This window comes from Quercus robur, chromosome 8, assembly GCF_932294415.1.
Source record: "Quercus robur chromosome 8, dhQueRobu3.1, whole genome shotgun sequence".
Taxonomy (NCBI): Eukaryota; Viridiplantae; Streptophyta; class Magnoliopsida; order Fagales; family Fagaceae; genus Quercus; species Quercus robur.
Genome location: NC_065541.1, coordinates 57,543,402 through 57,558,917, shown reverse-complemented (window position 1 = coordinate 57,558,917; position 15,516 = coordinate 57,543,402). Strand labels below are relative to the sequence as shown.

Here is a 15,516-nt window from a genome sequence, read left to right as displayed (position 1 = left end):
ATTAAAGGCACATACAATGTTGGGCAGTTACTTAACTTACCTCAAGTAAATCATGGATAATTATCTCAAACAGATAATAAAAAGTCAAACAGCAAGACACGTGCTAAGTAAATAAAGATAGAAAGGAAGCAATTGCCTCAAGGTAGTTATATGATGTTACCAAGTCCAACTAATAACAAGACACTTGGCAATGAGTGTTAATTAAGGAAAAAAAAATCAAGCATAACTGTCAAAGCCTCAACTATAAATAGGGAATGATTCTACAAGTAAAGGACACCACACACAACCAAGAATACATTTAGAGCACTTCTAAGACCAATTGTGCTTAAATTATTGGGATATCTAGTAGTTCTTAGATAATTCAAGTAGTTCTTAGGCTTTGTAGAAGACTTTATGCTTGTAAGTTCGTTCCCTTTGTACTTGCAATCTTATCTAATTAAGTATTCAATTAGTTTGATGCAAAATTTAGTTGTTTATTCAAGTCTAATTTGATCTCCCGCCTGCTTCAAATCAATTTAGTGTTAGAGTAATCATTTAAGATTTAATCTATCATATTTTTAACAATTTACTTTACTTCAAGATGACTTTTTTGGGATTAGTTCACTTTGAGATCAGGGGCATAGCCAGGAATACATACTTGGGGGGCCGGGTTGTAACAGAGATATACTAAATATAATTCTTAAGTTTATTGGATACAAAATTATCAACTTTCATATATCTATACTTGAACATGTTGGGAATTCAATCGAAATTCCAAACCTGTGAGAAACAAAAAAAATAGAGAAAACAAAACGCCAAAAGTAAAACAATCACACGCACAAGACAGTATTTACGTGGTTTGGCAATTTGCCTACGTCCATAGAGTTGCAGGGATTTCACTATTATCAAAGAAAATTACAATATGCGGCTACAGTGTTTTTCTTTCTCAAAAACAACAAGACAAAACCCTAATCACAAAAAAAAAACGGCTTTTATATCATGCGCATAGGATTCACAACGGACTACAAAACGGGCCAAAAATTTTTTGTCGGCCCAAGCCTCTGCTCCATGGACTAAGCCTCAGTAAATCTCCCATTATTCAGGTCAGGTCGGGTCATCAACCGGATCAAATCATGCTTGACGACGATTTTTCATGGAATAAAATTCATCCATTATCATCTCTATAGTGAAATTCCCTGCAATTTCCTTCTCTATATAAACTATCATATTATCTGCCAAAAGCTCATCCTCCATTCTATTGCGAAGTCTTGTTTTTAACAATTTCATAGCTGAGAAAGCTCGTTCTGTAGTTGCTGTAGAAACTGAAAGGGTCAACACAAGACGAATAAGTCTATCAATCAAAAAATAAATTTTAGACTTTCCTGAAATTTTTAATCCCCTACATAGCTCGGAAATTGTACTCATATTCTGAAAATCTGGATGTTTTATCACATCAAGCTCATAATGTTGCAATTGAGACTCCAAAAGTTCTTGTTCATGTTCAGTGAAATCTTGAGGATAATATTTCTTAACCAAATTGCATATATGAACAATTTTGAATAATCTAAAAGCATCATTGGGATTTAAAGCTGAACTAAGAATGACAAGTTTCGTTGTTAGCTCACAAAATCTACTTTTCACTTCTTGCAATTGAAAGTCTATTGCAACTGTAAATATGTCAATTCTAAAATGATGTTCCATTGTTAAATCATCATCTTGACGACGATATCTACCTCGACCTTTAGTGTAACGAACATTCATATCAGGAATATCAATTTCATGTTGCTCACAAAATGATATAACACTAGCAAGTAAAGGCTCCCATCCATCATCTCTCAACTTTTGAATAAGTGATTTTGTAGTTGAAACTAAATGCATGGCATTTAAAAGGTCTTGAGAATGTTGTTGCAAAGCTTGACAAAAAACATTAGTAATTCTCATTATCTCTTTCATCAAATGCAAGATTAAAATAAATTCAAATGATGTTAATACCTGATAAGCTCCCTCGGCATCACCGCGTTGTTTATAGTTAGCCCCTTCCTCAGAGATAGTGTAGATAATTTTTCAAGTAGCATTAAACATTTTAATCAAACTACTAATAGATTGAAAATGAGATCCCCACCTAGTATCTCTAGCTCATTGCAAAGTACCAATCTGGTTTGCACCTCTTCCAGTCTCAATTTCATTAGAAGCAATCATATTCTCAACTTGTTCTGCTTGAGCATGTTGCAATTCATCATTACGCTTACTAGAACCAACAACATATTGATGATATTAACCAAATGATCAAAGAATTGATGAACATCTTTTACTTCTCTAGATGCTGTAACTAGAGCTAATTGCAACCTATGAGCCATACAATGTACATAATAAGCATATGAGCAATCTTTAAGAAAAAGAGCTTGTAATCCATTCCATTCACCACGCATGTTACTAGCCCCATCATATCCTTGACCTTGAATATTTTCAATGTGGAGGTTGTAACGAGAAATGACAGCACATATCTCATTCTTTAAAGTCAATGCAGTAGTGTTTCTAACATGCACAACATGAAAGAAACGCTCTTTAATGAAACATTCTTTATCAACAAACCTCAAAATGATGGCCATTTGCTCTCTCTTCGACTCATCCCGGGCTTCATCAACAAGAATGCAAAATTTTGCATCCCCAATTTCTTCACGAATAGCATTTCGCACATCACTAGCAAGAATATGCAAAATCTCCTTTTGAATTGTGAGTGATGTATATTTGGCATTTCCTGGAGCATTTTCCAAGACAACACTAGCTACTTTATCATTGAAAGTTGATGTGAATTTTATCAATTCAATAAAATTACCTCTATTTTTTGAATTAAGGCTTTCATCATGACCTCTAAAAGCACAAGCTTGGAATGCTAGCCATCGAGCACACTCTATTGAGGTTTTGAGCCGCAACCGATTATTCTCTAATTCTTTTGACGTTTGTTTCTCAATTAGTTTGTCAATATGTCGTGAATAATTCTTTAAATCCTCGCAACATTTCACAGCAATTTTATGTGAGGAGTTTGGTTCTTTCCCTACATGACGAATTAAAGGACAATTCATTCCATCTTTCACCTTTTTCTAATTATTAAAACTTGTTGAAATGAATGCATCTGATCCGGGACGACCTATTGGTTTCTTACTAAAAAGGTAGTAAGGTAGACAATATATCGCATCCATTGAAGGTGAGTATTCCAATCAATCCTTATGTGAAACAATCCATGAAGGTTGAAATTGACAATGATGAGTATCATCATTGTATGGATAGTCTATATCTTTAGGTTGGTATGGACCTTCTATGAGATAAGCTCGTCGGATTTCATCTTGTTTGTTGATAGGAAATTCACATATTTGTTTACGTGTTCCTGGATCACGATCTATCTCTTTAAATTGAAATTTTGGACATTTAGAGGGGTGTTCATCAGGCATCGAAGTATTAACATTTGTTTCTACAGCCACAGGTGTCCTAATTTCTGAATTGCTAACATCTTTTTTCTTAAAGAATGCATCAATTGTTTTTCGTTTGCTCATAATTCTTTTAGCCTTAAGAATATGACTCAAAAATTAACCTGAAAAGAATTTTAAAAAATAAAATTTTAATTAGAAATTTTTGCTTAGTTATATGAAAGTTATTCATACTCAAGAAAAAAACAAAATTTTCACTATAATTTAAACAGTCAACCCATTTTTAATACAATTTTAATTAATAATAACCCCTCAAATAAAAACAAAAATAATTTAATTAGTTTGTCTTTTATAATGTATTGGTTAATTTAATTATATAGCTTTAATTATTGTTGTTTAGCGTAACAATAAACTATATTACTTTAATTTATTTGTCATTAATTATACTGCTTTAATTTGTTATATTGTTTAGCCCCTTGTACATATTACATTAAAAGAGCCGAACATTATACATTCCATGTGCAGCACAATAATTAAAGCAGTGTAATGTGCTGCACATTACATTGCTTTAATTATTGTTTACCCGACCCCATGAGCCCATCTACCCCCTCCCCACCCCACTCAATAGACAACAGACAAGCACAACATACGCCCCAATCACAATAGCCAGCTGCAATCAGAAAATTTCGCAATGCCAATCACAAATCACAACACAGTGAACACAGGTTACACTAAAGACCAACACACTGACCAACAAAAAGGGATAAGATAAAGCCAAATTTAAAAAGACAAAAACAGGAAAAAAGCAAAAGCCAACCAATAAGAGACTCACAGTTCAAAAAAGAGAGAGACTTACTAAGATGTGAGATCAGATAGGTTATTAAAGTTAAAGAATAAAGAGAGAGACATTCATAAATTTCATTTCATTTTTTCATTCAGTGAGATAGAGAGAGAGAGATTGAGAGAAAGTCAGAGAGAAAATCCTCGAGGGAGGGCCGGACTGCCGGAGGGAGCAACGAGCAGCGCTGCACCGAAGCAGAGGCAAAGCGATCTGCGATCTCCGATGACCAATCTACCGTCTACGATCTACGAAAATTTCATTTCATTTTTTCATTTCAGAGAGATAAAGAGAGAGAGAAAAAGAGAGAAATACCTTAAGGGAGGGCCGGAGGGAGCACCGAGCACCGAGCACCGGAGCAGAGGCAGAGCGATCTCCGATCTGCGATCTGCGATCTGCGATGAGGGGCGAGCGACGACGACGATGACGAGCGAGCTGCGGCGTCACGGCGACGTGACCGTGGGTTACTAGGTTTGGTTTTGGTTTGTGTATTGGGGATTTTTTTTTTTTTTTTAGATAAACTCCTTTGTCACTCTGTGTTTGGTTTGCCAGAGTTTGATTTGCTTTTGCTGATTTGCTCTGTATAGGCAGTATTGGGGTTTGATTTCTCTGCCAGCAACGTGATGGGTTCATTTTCTGATTCTCTGTATTGATTTTTTTTTTTTTTTTTTTTTGGTTGAGAATTCGTGGGCTTGCTGTGAGCGAGCTACCTCTGTAATCTATTGGGCTCACCGTGGGCTTGGCTCTGTTAAAATTTTTTTTTTTTTTTTTTTTTTTTTTGCTTGAAAGTAGAACAGATAATTTTTTTTTTTTTAATTTAAGGATGTTCCTAATTTTTTATTGAGGGCTGGGAGAATGGGTGAGAAATGGGTAGGGGGGGCCGGCTGTCTAATGTTGGGGGGGCTTATTTATTTTTTCTTCATAGTCTAATGGGGAATTTTTTTTTTTTTTTTTTTTTTTTTTTTTTGCAGGGGCCACAGCCCCCCCCCCCCCCCCAAGCCACTATGTGGCTCCGCCCCTGTTTGAGATGATTTACTCCAAATTAGTTCACTTTTGAGATGATTAATTGGAGGGTCTCAATTTGGGGCCCAAGCCCAACAAGTATGGGGTCTTGGTCCAAGGGGCTCAAAAACAATGAATTTGTAGAGAGTGGGCTACAAAACCAGGCCTTAGCGAAGTAGATAGTGGCTATGGTTGGGCTACACAACACTTGGACACAAGAAAATCCTGTTAATGTTCATATATTCTCAGTCCGAGGAGATGAGATAGATATTTGCTGGTTCTTGCTTTAAGTTTCCAGTTATTTTTCTGTTCCTCTCTTTTTCTTGTCGTGCCCTTCCTCATAAGGACTCCATTTCTTATATAGTCTCCTTGAATCCATCATGGCCTTACACTTGTTGATTATCTAGACTCCCACTTGAGTGCTTGTCCCATCGGACACCGCCTCCATTTTTTTGTGAGTTGTGGTAGCTAAGGCAGCACTGTTCACAGGTCTTCTCCACATTAATACGGCCAAAAAAGTAGCTGCAACGCATTTAATGTGACAACTGCAGCCTCTCCTTGGACATCTTACGTTTCTTTCTTTGCCATGGGTCTGTGGGACTCGTCCTTGTTACTAATGTTCGTTGGGGTGGGTCCTTTAAGTAGGCAGAGTGCATGTTGAGCCATACTCATCATGCCCGAGGAGACATTTCTCCTCGAACTGCCCTTTAAGTGACTTCATGCCCACAAGAATTGGACTGGGACCTCTTTTGGCATCTACATCCTCTCCTCGGACGTGGTTGATCATCTCGTATGGGCCCAAGGCCCATTATATGATTTTGGGCCTTTGGGCCTTTACCCCTACATTAATAATTACCTCAAATCAGTTTAGTTCAATTAGGCTTGATAACTTGGTCTTTGTAACTTGGGCTTAATAATTTGACTTAGTCATTTAGGAACTTAGCGGCCGTTTGGTAACGTTGTTTTAGTAATGTTGTTTGTATTTTTTGTAAATATATGTGGGTGAAAAAATGTAAAAATACGTTTAATGTTGTTTAAAAACTGAAAACATGTGTTTAAACACATGTACTAAACAAGCTCTTAATCACTTAAGATTCTCTCATTCTTATTAATTAACTCGCTCATTTCCCCAAAAATCCTATTAAATTAGACATTTTTGGATCTCAAGCCCTAGTCTTGGAAGTTAGAGAATCACTTCAAGCAACTTGAAACTAATAGAGAAACTAAGGTTAATTAAAAATTGATTTATACTCAAACGTGATGATTATGGTATTTCATGAAATTCAACATATATATATATATATATATATATATATATATATATAGTGTTTCATTTCATCCACATACATATGATTGTGTGAAAGTGAAAGCAGCCACTAGAATGACACAAAAAGAGAGCTTAGATTTTCTTTAAATGAATCCAAGGACCGTCTTATGCGTATCAAGAATCCACAAACCTTGTTGCTTGTCTCTTCACTTCTCTTCCTCATCTTCTAAATCCAATGCCAAACTTTCTGATGACTCAAGTTACAGCCTTTCCACCTGCGTTGCCTCTTTACAAGGCTGTGCGCACCACAAGAATCTCAGCAAAGGCAAAGAACTCCACTCTTACATGCTCACCAATACCTTTCTTAACTCTCCTGTATCCACCACAAGCCTTATCAACATGTACTCAAAATGCAACCGAATGGAAGATGCTGTTTTGGTGTTCAATCACCAAGCCCATCATTGCAATGTGTTTGCCTATAACGCAATCATTTCTGGGTTTGTGTTAAATGGGCTTGCGGAAGATGGGTTTGAGTTTTATAAGCGTATGAGGGTGTTGGATGTTAGGCCAGACAAGTTTACTTTTCCTTGTGTGATCAAAGCTTGTTGTGATATTGTGGAGGTTTTGGAGGTTAGGAAGATTCATGGGCTGTTGTTTAAACTTGGGTTGGAGTTGGATGTGTTTATTGGCAGTGCTTTGGTTAATACCTATTTGAAATTTGGGTTGATTGTAGAGGCACAGGAGGTGTTTGAGAAATTGCCTGTGAGGGATGTTGCGCTTTGGAATGCGCTGGTTAATGGGTATGCACAAATTGGGAGGTTGGATGAGGTTTTGGAGGTTTTCAAGAGAATGGGTAAAGAAGGGGTTGTTCCTAATAGATTTACGGTTACCGGGGTGTTATCGGTTTTGGCTTTGATGGAGGAGTTTAACAATGGGAGAGCAATTCATGGGTTTGCGATGAAAATGGGGTATGTTTCAGGTGTCGCAGTTTCCAATGCCTTGATTGATATGTATGGGAAATGCATGCATATTGGAGATGCTTTGGAAATTTTTGAGACGATAAATGAGAAAGATATATTTTCATGGAATTCAATCATATCTGTTCATGGACAATGCGGAGATTATGATGTTACTTTAAGACTTTTTGATAGGATGTTAGGTGCTGGAGTTAAGCCTGATTTGGTTACTATCACAGCAGTCCTTCCTGCTTGCTCTAATCTGGTTGCACTGATGCATGGAAGACAGATTCATGGGTATATGATAGTCAATGGGTTGGGGAAGGATGGCAATCATAAAGATACTGATGATGTGCTAGTGAACAATGCTATTATGGACATGTATGCAAAATGTGGCAGTATGAGAGATGCTCATTCAGTTTTTTGTAAGATGAGAAATAAAGATGTGGCCTCATGGAACATCATGATCATGGGTTATGGCATGCAAGGTCATGGTGATGAGGCTTTGGATGTGTTTTCTCGTATGTGTGAGGCACAAATTAAGCCTGATGCTGTCACATTTATTGGGGTATTGTCTGCATGCAGCCATGCAGGCCTTGTGAGACATGGGCGTGAGTTATTGACGCGGATGAAGTCAAAATATGGTGTGGATCCAACTATTGAGCATTATGCCTGTGTGATTGACATGCTCGGTCGAGCTGGGCAGCTTGAGGATGCTTATGAATTGGCAAAAGCAATGCCTATCGAGGCCAATCCAGTGGTATGGAGGACTTTGTTAGCAGCATGTCGGCTCCATGGTAATGCTGATCTTGCTGACGTTGTTGTACGACAGGTTCTTAAACTTGAACCAGAGCATTGTGGAAATTATGTACTAATGTCAAATATTTATGGAGTAAGCGGTCGATATGAAGATGTATTAGATATTAGACAGGCAATGAGGCAACAAAATGTGAAAAAGGCACCAGGGTGTAGTTGGATTGAGCTCAAGAATGGTGTGCGTACTTTTATTACGCGTGATATGACCCATCCTGAAACCAACCTTATTTATGTAACTTTAAATTCATTGACTGTGCGTATGCATGAGTATGGTTATGTGCCTAATCTCTAACATTGGGGTTGTGCTGAAAATCTAGCATGGAACTATGCCAATAGGAAATTCTTTAATTTTCCCTGGGATAGGCGGGAAAGAAGGCAAACTAAGATTGTATCAAAGAGTATTAACAGTTTTGTTTTGGTTTGTGTGCCAAACAAAGTGGCAATGTTTTGCATCAGATAATTTTGATATTTTAAAGGAAAAACAACACTACTACTGTACAATGCATTCAAGATCATTCACTGGACAGCATCAGGAGAAAAGAGCCTGAATCCACAAAAGGATCATGATTGAGTTGAGCACTAGAAGACTAACCTGAGCTTATGTCCCCAACTTACAGGTTGATTCATATTCCTCTTTAAAATTTTTTCCGGTATCTAATGGTCATGGGATTCTCTGTGTATTCAGAAAATACAAATTTTATAACATGTGGTAGTTCAAATCCATATTTTTAATCCGTGTATACTTTTTTTTAAAAATTAATTATTAGCAGTGCACAGTATAAACTCAATTGCTGCTTGAACTTTTGGTGAAGTGGATGAATTATGGATGTTGTTCTCAGGTTTCATGTCACCCCCATGCCAATGAAACTTTTTACTTGACATCAATGACACTAGCTATGTGTTGACCTATGCTCATGTAGTAAGTTCACACTACTCATTTGACCGCTGCATTAACGAAACATTTACTAGAATGGTGACCAAGGTTGTTTGAAGCCTAGGAGGCCAAAACGATTATAGAAAATATAATCAAGGGTTTTTTTTTTTTTTTTTTAATAGGAAAATATAGTAGAGTTGAGCACTTCAGGAATGTTGAAAGTCCTTATATTGACCAGAATACTCTGTCCGTCTGTACTAGAGCTTCTTTCTGTCATTGCTAGTACAGCTAAGTTTCCTTGTTTCATTTATGCGTTTTAGATGAATATCTTGCAAAGTTACTTATTTTCCTGATTGAATTAGATTATATATATTTGCTTGAGATCGTAGTCATGTCTGTATGTGTGTGTGTGTGTGTGGCTTTACCTTTATTGGTGGCAGAACCCCTTTGGCAATCTCTTCCTTCTGTAAATGCTTCGTTTAGCAGATTCAAGTATGGTAAAAAGGAATTCAGACACAAAAAAAACAAATGATTCGGACACAAACAAAACAGATGAGGATCTGGAAAGTCATGAAACTGGCAGTTTTAAGCCTGATTGAGACTCAGTGAAGTTCTCTCCTGATATAAATAGTATTGCAAGTTCAGCTGTGATTCCTGTGAAGTATTCTGCTACCTCTAATTTGTAAACATCAATAAGGCGTGGTCTTGCCATGATCTTTAGTTGCCAGGTCTGTGAAAACATTTTGTCTCAAATCATGTGAGAAAGGGGTGGTGGTAGCATGTTGTAGTAGGTGTAATAATCTACACCTGCTTGCAGATTTTCTCATATGGTTTAGAGAACCAGGGAACTTTTGAAGAATACCTAGCTGCTTGTGACAAGGAAGTGAAGAATGGTTCTGTTGAGACCTTGAATCTGATGCTTGAAGATTTAGCTGGAAGGATACTGTGAAAGAATTATACAACAGTATTACAGATAAGATATCTAAGTTATAAATAATTTTCGTTGAACCTAACTCTTGTTTGTTTTGTTAAAGATTTTTTTTTCCTTTTTTTTTTGGGGTTAAATTAAGTTACCTATTCTTATTTTTAAGAGTAATCGCAATTCGCAAATGCTCTATGCATGGCATTTTCCGCTTGGGTATCTATTGACAATGTACACGAGTCTTACACTTTAATGAAACACCAGTTGTTTTCTTGTAGTTAATGAATAAGAATCCTTTCCAACAGTTGATATCATTTCAAAGGATACGTTATTGTTATCGATTTTGACAGCAGTGTAGTTTGTATTAGCTTGAAGGTTTCTCTCATACAGAAAAGTATAGAATAGGGTATCTCTTGCATTCAATGTGCTTAGATCCTTGACCAAAAGGTAAATGGGCTTGTTGATCTAGTTTTTCTGCAACTCGGCGGAGTCAATTGAATTAAACAACCTTAAACCATACAATAAAACGCACATTTCTTCATTCTAAGACTCGAAAGATGGTTCACAGACAAAGATGAATGCTTTTCCATTGCCTTGACCCCTTGAACCCATGAGTGAAAGCCCTCCTGTCCTAAAACATTGGAGCAAAACTTAGGTACAATACTAAGTTGCTGTTATATAAATCCATCTCTTAAAATTCAGTCATGTGATTATATTTAATTAAAAATGCATTTCCATCCTATAAAAAAAATCTATAGGCTAAATTTTAAAAGGAAAACTTAAAAAATAGCACCTCAATTTTGTCCTAACATTGTGTATGGGTAATTATAGAAAGAAATCATTTCAGGGTGGTCTCAAAAGTATTGGGTGCGAGACTTGAACCCAAGAAGCTATATATAGTTCCCATAATAAGGCCCAAAAACAACAAATCCTTAGATTTGGGCTTAAATCTTAAATGGCATTCTTGTTCATATATCTTAGCACTGTAATGTTTACATCTTGCTCAAACCCCACGTGTCCAACCCCAACCAAACTCCTAAAATTCAGACTGTGTCATCATTCATCTCATCTCTTTTTACTCCCAAACTGCCACACGTTATATATATATAGAAACTGTAGAACCGTAAAGCTAGAACCCTTTCCAAACCGACATTAATTTTCACAAAATCCAATGGCAGCCGCCGCACCACCACCAGCACCAACCCCAGCAGCCACCGCACTACCAAACTCAACACCAACAGGCCACCCACTCTTCTCTCGTGTCCGCCTCGCCACCCCATCGGACATCCCCCACATCCACAAACTCATCCACCAAATGGCCGTCTTCGAACGCCTCACCCACCTCTTCTCCGCCACCGAAGCCTCCCTCTCCTCCACGCTCTTCACTTCCCCACCTTTCCAATCCTTCACCATCTTCATCCTCGAACTCTCCCAAGCCCCATTCCCACCTTCTCCATCTCCTCCTCTCTTCTTCTCCCCCATTACTCAGACCACCACTCTCGACCTCCCCATCGATGACCCAGATGCCGAAACCTTCAAATCCAACGATAAAGATTGTGGCTTTGACGTTGTGGTTGGTGGGTTTGTTTTGTTTTTTCCAAACTACTCGACGTTCTTGGGGAAACCAGGGTTTTATGTGGAGGACTTGTTTGTGAGGGAGTGTTATAGGAGGAAAGGGTTTGGGAAGATGCTACTCTCAGCTGTGGCTGCTCAAGCTGTGAAGATGGGGTATGGGAGAGTGGAGTGGGTGGTGCTTGATTGGAATGTGAATGCTATTAAGTTCTATGAGGAAATGGGTGCTAATGTCTTGCAAGAATGGAGGATTTGTAGGCTCACTGGTGAGGCTCTCCAAGCTTATGCCAATCCTGCTATTTAATTCATTTAATTAATGGGTTTTTCTTTTTGTGGGGTTTTAGTACTTTGTGAGTTTTTTTAGATTTCAAGAAATGAAATTGAAAAGTGGATTAGAATGTATGACAAAGATGAGCTGTATCTGGTGTGGGTTTTGTTTGTGACTCACCTGATTCCTGATGTTTTTAACAAGAATTTCAATGCTATCCTTAGTTAGTTCCTCAAATTTACTGTCTTTGGTGTTTGTTGCGTGAAACAATATATCTGGTGTTTTGTGTGTTTAGGTTGGTTGTTTCAAATTTTTCTTTTGAAATTGGCTAGCGCTCCTCCATGGCTGATCTTTTCCTTTTAAAAATAGTGGGATAAATCACTTCGTATTGAGGAAGAGAGGATTTTTCTTTCCATCTATTCGTTCATAGTATCAAATAAAATAAAACCATCTTCAGTAGTCTGGATGAGGCTTACTTTTAGATTTCGTGGAATCATTGGGAAGAGGAGGAAGACATTTCCGAGAGCAACACATTTTAACTATAGTTACATTCATTGTCACGCAGCAAAACATTTGAATCGGCTATTGTAGAGCAGGCTAACAATAGGTGCTTAATAAGGTCAGGGCACCCAATGCAATTTTACCCTCAAAAGCCCAATTTGAGGTAACTCACAAGAAATATCATTATCTATTTTATAGGGGGAGGGGAATCCCCTGGAAACTTCAAAAATCTCTCAACTTTGTGGAAAAGCTTTTTTTTTTTGGAAAAAATCATTTGCTTTTCTATAATTGCTTGCAACTCTAAAAATGTTCTTGAAAACATATCATGTTATTTGGTTCGCATGAAAAGGTACTAATATTATATGTAAGCATGGTGCTGGTGCTAATTCCAGTGCTTGAAACATGTTGTGTCATTTGGTTCTCACGAAAATGCACTGATATTTCATGAAGTATGAAGCTGGTGCTAATTCCATATCTCGAAACATGTTTTGTCATTTGGTTCGCACGAAAAAGGCACTAATATTTCATAACAATGATGGCAGTGGTGAGCAATGATGACAATGACTGATGGTAACAATGGTGCAAGTTAGAAAAAACTCTTCCATTTTTTACTCGAGAAATTTCTTTCCTCCTGTTTTCATTTAAACTAAACTCAAGTAGTATAACTTTAGATTCTCAAAGATTAAGTATAAGTGCAGAAACTAAAAACCTCAACTTTCTCACTTTCCCACACCAAGAAGAATGAACCAAAAAAAAAAAACACTCAAAATGGCTGCAGCTGCACCACCAACCCCAGCTACCACAGCACTACCAGACCCAACACCAACGGGTCACCCTCTCTTCACACGCATTTGTCTCGCCACTGTATTGGACATCCCTAACATCCATAAGCTCATCCACCAGCTTGCTAACTTTGAACACCTTTCCCACCACTACTCAACCATTGAAGCCTCATCCATAAGCTCATCTCTCCAATCACTATCTTTTTAAAATTTTCATTTGATTCTCATTAGAGATTTTTAATTTTTTTTTTTCCTTTATATCTTCTTAAATTCTACATTTTTACTTTGTTCAACATTTCATCTACTTCCACCCTTCCTCTTCCATCTTAATTTTCATATAAATTTCTTCTTACTTCATTTCTATCTCTCTCTCCCCTATTCTTTCCAAGTTGTCCACGACAAAAAAAAGTTAATACTCTCTCTTTTTCTAATTTTGTTCCTCTTTTGGTGGTTACACTTCTTTCATCATTTTCTCTTTCTTATATATTGACTCTTCTTTTTTCCCTTTTATTATGTATAAATTTGATATTATTTCTCTCATTCAATCCATATTTTTCCTACACAAAAACTATAAGCTCTCTCTCTCTCTCTCTCTCTCTCTCTCTCTCTCTCTCTCTCTCTCGGTAGATTTTTGTTCTTTTTTATAACTAATTAAGGTTGATGAGTTTTTATTTTATTTTAAATATCTGTTTTGGTATTTTAATTTTTTAATTTCCCATCACAAAGTCCTCTCTCTCTCTCTATCTCTCTCTCTCTCTCTCTCTCAGATTCAGTTGAATTTTGGTTTGGGTTAATACTTAGTTTTTTTATTTTGTAAATAAGAATTTGAGTTTATATCAAAACACAATTTACGTGACTATGAATTTGAACATTCCCACCAATTTTTTGAGTAATAAATTATTATAAAGTTGTAAAAACCCAAAAAAGGCTAAGCCCACTTAGAATAATGGAGTTAGGTTTAAAAGGTTCACTGCAATTAATTTGTTAGAGTGTAGGCTTCCGAGGTCAATTTTAATGCACTTTTATGGTCCAATTGCCAAGTTAATGGAGAAAGGGTAGAATGAATGATAAAAAGAGGAACTAAATCTAGAAATAATACTACCTCGGGTTTGGCCGAGGAGCAAACGTTTATAAAAAGTTTCAAGTCCTTAATACAGGATGATTCTACACAGTTTTTATGTTCTCTTCTCAATTTTTCATCCCCCTATTTGGAGGGGTTTCCTTTTCTTATATAGTCCATCAAATTGCATTTGAGTCTTCCACTTGTACAGCCAAAAGCCTTAGTTTGGATGCTTGTCCCATCAAGGCTCTGCTAGAGGTGGTAAAGTGTATTGTAAGCTGTAAGATTACTGTTCATGAGTCATTCTTTCATTAATATGGTCAGCTGAGTTGGTACAGTGCATTGAATGCGGAGATGATGACTACTTTACTTGGATATTTCCCCTCTTCTTTACCTGCACGTTTCTACTGTCTTCCTCAGTATCCTGTCCTTTGGTTCAAGTGGCTTGCTCAACACTTCTCGAGGTGGGCTTGCTCATTAGGCTCCTTGGGGAGTTGGCCTCCTCGTCCTTCCTCCTCGAACTCTCATCCATGGGCTGGGTTAGAACCTAAGCGTAGATGGGCCCTTCCATCCCTTGGGCCCTATTGTGTGCTCAGATCTCACCCCTCCCACAAAATCTATCTTTTACTCTTTTGGTTTCATCTTAATTTTGGTTTAGATAACATTGTAATTTTGTGATAAGTTTTGATTATCTTGATAATCTCTTTATTCCTTAAGAGATGAAAAATTTTAATAATAATTTTGAAACTTATACAATTTAGTTGTATATTAGGCTTTTTTTTTTTTTTTTTTTTTTTTTTTTGATGACCTGTATATTAGGCAAATATAGCACATTACAATAGAAGTAAGAAAAATATAGTTCACCTTTAAAAAATATTAATCAAACACATAAAAGATAATAAAATGATATATTTGTATTTTGCATGGATAAGAAGAAAAAAAAAATTGTAGAAATCTTTTTCAAAAATAGAAAATACTATGGTAGTGGTGTAGCAATGATGACAATGCAGTGATAGTAAGAGTGGTGGCAATGGCAGTGGCAGTAGAGAGGTGATGGTGGTCGTGATAGAGGTAGGTAATGGTGGCAATAGCAGTAATAGTTGTAACAATAGCATTACAAATAATCTAGTGTGGCAATGACATTGAAAATTGTATGATGTGGTGATATAGGAACAGTGATGTTGGTGGTGAGGCGATAATGATGGTAATCACAATGGCAAAAATAGAAAATACTATTGGTGGCAATTGTCATGA

General features: G+C 36.9%; 3 protein-coding genes across 3 annotated transcripts; 2 read left to right on the top strand and 1 right to left on the bottom strand.

Annotated features, from left to right (window-relative positions):
• Positions 1-2,174: 2,174 nt before the first annotated feature.
• On the bottom strand, positions 2,175-3,062 carry LOC126696528 (uncharacterized). Its single transcript, XM_050393250.1, has one exon. The coding sequence runs from the start codon at positions 3,060-3,062 to the stop codon at positions 2,175-2,177; it is 888 nt and encodes a 295-aa protein (XP_050249207.1).
• Positions 3,063-6,597: 3,535 nt separating this feature from the next.
• On the top strand, positions 6,598-10,170 carry LOC126697233 (pentatricopeptide repeat-containing protein At3g14730-like). Its single transcript, XM_050394134.1, has one exon. It carries the CDS (start codon positions 6,659-6,661, stop codon positions 8,573-8,575), a length of 1,917 nt encoding a protein of 638 aa, XP_050250091.1. The 5' UTR covers positions 6,598-6,658; the 3' UTR covers positions 8,576-10,170.
• A 938-nt stretch (positions 10,171-11,108) lies between these two features.
• On the top strand, positions 11,109-12,156 carry LOC126697232 (probable acetyltransferase NATA1-like). Its single transcript, XM_050394133.1, has one exon. It carries the CDS (start codon positions 11,251-11,253, stop codon positions 11,953-11,955), a length of 705 nt encoding a protein of 234 aa, XP_050250090.1. The 5' UTR covers positions 11,109-11,250; the 3' UTR covers positions 11,956-12,156.
• Positions 12,157-15,516: the final 3,360 nt, after the last annotated feature.